Source organism: Anneissia japonica, unplaced genomic scaffold (assembly GCF_011630105.1).
Source record: "Anneissia japonica isolate Jap-2015-1 unplaced genomic scaffold, ASM1163010v1 scaffold665_len1252844_cov201, whole genome shotgun sequence".
Lineage (NCBI taxonomy): Eukaryota > Metazoa > Echinodermata > Crinoidea > Comatulida > Comatulidae > Anneissia > Anneissia japonica.
The window spans coordinates 1151707-1155426 of record NW_022757135.1 but is presented as its reverse complement, the minus strand read 5'-3'; the positions used below and the strand labels follow the sequence as shown (position 1 = coordinate 1155426).

Below are 3720 nucleotides of genomic sequence, written 5' to 3'. Positions count from 1 at the left end.
CAGTATATACATATACAGTATATATATATATATATATATATATATATATATATATATATATAATGTGTGTGTGTATTTACAATATTTAAAACAGTACCACATAAAGGCTTATTAAATACAAGGGTTAAACTAATAGGCCTTAAACACTAGACTGCAAACAAAGAAGCGTACCCTAAATTATACAAAAAAAAAACCAAAACTAGCTAGGCACTATCTACCGGTACTAATTGTACGCGTAAATAAACCATCAACCGATAGTTATTATTTAACAAATTAATTCAAGTGTACATACCGTATCAACAGTGGCACATCCCCAACGACACATTGTACTTGCTTGGTTTACAATTTATTTAAGAAGCAAATTACAGGCCTAAGCCGCCACCTCATTTGCCTGCTACCATTTGTTGTTGCTATGGGTTGTCGGCGGACGCCCGATGTATGTGTAAATATTGAGCGAGCATTGACTAACAACAATAGGCTTATTGAATGCTTATTTACTTACAGTTTAACCCTGGATGGTGTCAAAGAGAGAAACTATTCATTTTTTAGCGTTATATTTCAGTATTTACCTATTTCATACTGTATATCTCTGCTACAGTCAAATGCCTTGTCAATGCTATAAAATTGTATTTACAAAAACAGGTGACATGCCTATATATAGGAACATCATGTATATATAATTACTAATATATTTTAGTTATACATTTTAAATTGTGTAAAGCGCATTGAGGCCTCTCCATATATTATCGCTATGAAAGAAATGTATTGTAGATTTCGCTTGTGTCCTTGAGCAAGGCACTTTATCTTGAAATTGCTTCTCTCCACCCAGGAATATATATGGGTACCTGGTGGGGTTGCCTGCTACTGCGACAATATAAGCAGCAACACTTAAGCATGTGGACCCAATGACCAGGGAAAACAAATCGCTTTGTAACCTAACGGAATAGGCGCTTTATGAATTCTAAAATAACAAATAACAAAATGAAAATCAGATAAATTTCCCTCAAAATTTAGCTAATAAATATTTATCTTATACATACATAGAATGTAATCTTAAACATGTCCACTCAAATTGTAATAATAGCCGAGTTTTTGAGTGATAGGCCTACTAATGTGTAAATCAGTATCACACAAATCGTAATAGATTGCCGAGTTTTCGGATCGGAAGGCCTACCGAACCGATAAGAAATCGAATTTGACGGAAACTCGGTCCGATTTTGGGTTCGAATCAGATGCGAGTCCAGCTCATCATAGTATCAATGGCATAAAATTGCATCATAAATTTCAATTATCAGATTCAGATTTAGATTATTCTATATTGTCATAACGATATCATGAGATTTGTTTTCCTTGTTACATTAAAAAATAAAAAATACCACAAGATATAGAAAAAGTTAGTTAAATATATATCAAACACATACAAAAGTTAATGCACAAAAACAAGGATGAGTTACAATAAATATATAAAAATATGTATGTATTTTATGCATGTATATGTATTTTAAATGCATTGTATTATACAGTACGTATTTTAAAATATATCTCTATATTTATAAGGCGTCCTGTGAAATCATGAGAAGCGTTCCCGTCACGGCCCTGCTTTAACCGATTGTACAACCACCACGCACAAAAAGAAATATAAAGACTTCAAATAACATGCCTAAATATAAAAAGAGTGGATTCAACCACAAGGTATGTCTAACTATATGTCTGGGCAAAATGTACACGGACTCTATAGGAAGGTGTCCTGTAATTGGCAAACGGCTTTTGGATGTATTTGTGAAATAAAATAAAGGAAAATAAAATTAATATGTTTATATTTATTCTTCTACATTTATATGATTTAAAAATTATTTTTATACAATGTTATAGGGTCAAAGAGGGCAGCCACGTCTTGCCATTTGAAAAAGTACCCTCATCTTTACCTCCAGTCACCAACATAAACAATACACATACCATCGCTTCTACATATCATATAATTATGGAACTATAATAGGCCTATATTATGGTAGCTATATTACGTTTGTTCTGATTAATAGACCGTTCACTGTAGGACGATACAGGCACGTTGCGATGACTCAAATCATCCCGTTAGTTCCTATAGTGTTTTCACTTCTTGTAAAATATGGTAAGATTTATATATATTTTTTTTCATTTAGTACAATTCATGGCACCTTTTAGCAGTTTTGTCGGGTTGATTTAAGCTGACCGGACAGGGTATCTAGCAATGTTAACGGAGATTAACAGGGTCTCTATGGGGAAGCCGCAGGGGCACACGAGCGAGGCACGGACCTGCATCTAAGTCCTAATTCGAGAAAACTTTGGCGTGCCAACCGAAATGCCTTGATCGAGAGCCAATAATAAATGGCTATGTATTCGAAAAATGAATAACGATTACAATACAAAGATAAAGGTAAAAGCAATAAATAAAGATGACGTTGTAATGTAGTTCTACTCTAGTAACTTCAATAATAATAAAACTAATAATAATAATAATAATAATAATAATAATAATCATGATGGTTATGATGATAATAATAATAATAATATAATAATAATATTAATAATAATAATAATATTAATAATATTAATATCATTTGCTTTTAGGTCAACCTTTAGAATGTAAAATTAAAGAGTCTGTCGTCAACAGGCCTGTGATTTCAAGTAATTGCTACCGAAAGTGCGTATATCCGCCTAAACCAATGATATGCGAGTACGACCTAAATGTTGAATGGATCCAGACAATGTCAGGTCATTGTGGGGACTGTCCGCTAAAGAAAGAAGACTGTAATCTCGAAAAGTGTGTACCTGTTGACGGGTCTTCAAGACCTGCGGCCGTTGTAAATGGCACGTTTCCCGGACCGAGCATTCAGGTAATATTTTGGAGAAAAACAACATTACTAAAATAAGTTGATATTTAGATCTAAAATTATAAACGTCGTTTTAATACACTATGTAAGATGCATTTAAATATAGTTTACTTACATTGAGTACCCTTACATTTCATTTTTTGGTTAAAAAAATATTACAAAAGTGCATGTTGAAAGTTATTAAAACAAACTTTACGAGTATAGCATTGTGCCCAAAACTATAATATCTAAACTAGGGGATTAAATCATCGTCATCGTCGTCATCATAAATAATCATCATCGTAATCATCATAAATCATCGTCATCGTTATCATCATCATCATATTATTATTATTATTATTATTATTATTATTATTATTATTATTATTATTATTATTATTATTATTATTATTATTATTATCATCATCATCATTATTATTATTATTATCATATTACAATATACCTTTTGTTATTATTTGAATGGATTGGAGTAAACATCTTGAACTTTAAATTTCATTAAAACTTTCTATCAGGTTTGCGAAGGTGATACCATACGAGTGAAGGTATCTAACAACTTACAATCAGATGCTGGATTTACATTGCATTGGCACGGGATCCATATGAGAGGGAATAATTGGATGGACGGGGTCCCGCGTGTGACGCAATGTCCAATAGCACGCGGGTCATCGTTTGTCTACGAGTTCATTGCTGAGCCCGCTGGAACACATTGGTGGCACTCACACGCAGGTTACCAGAGGGGAAGTGGCGCATCAGGCCCATTGATTGTGAGGAAGTCTCGAAAAATAGAGTTCAACAGCGAAGCGTATGATTTCGATCTACCGGAACATACCATGATGATAACAGATTGGGC

The 3720-nt window shown here is 33.1% G+C and overlaps 2 protein-coding genes across 2 annotated transcripts in view; one reads left to right on the top strand and one right to left on the bottom strand.

Moving 5' to 3' along the window:
• Window positions 1-449, bottom strand: part of LOC117124435 — a 3978-nt gene extending 3529 nt beyond the window's left edge. Inside the window, exon 1 of the mRNA XM_033270667.1 lies at window positions 293-449. Coding sequence (XP_033126558.1) covers window positions 293-325 — 33 coding nt within the window. The 5' untranslated portion in view covers window positions 326-449. The remainder of the gene's footprint in view (window positions 1-292) is intronic.
• Window positions 450-1972: 1523 nt separating this feature from the next.
• The window catches only part of LOC117124456, a 5653-nt gene continuing 3905 nt past the window's right edge, over window positions 1973-3720 (top strand). Inside the window, exons 1-3 of the mRNA XM_033270687.1 lie at window positions 1973-2128; window positions 2608-2873; window positions 3383-3634. Of these exons, the coding sequence (XP_033126578.1) occupies window positions 2074-2128; window positions 2608-2873; window positions 3383-3634 (573 nt within the window). The 5' untranslated portion in view covers window positions 1973-2073. The remainder of the gene's footprint in view (window positions 2129-2607; window positions 2874-3382; window positions 3635-3720) is intronic.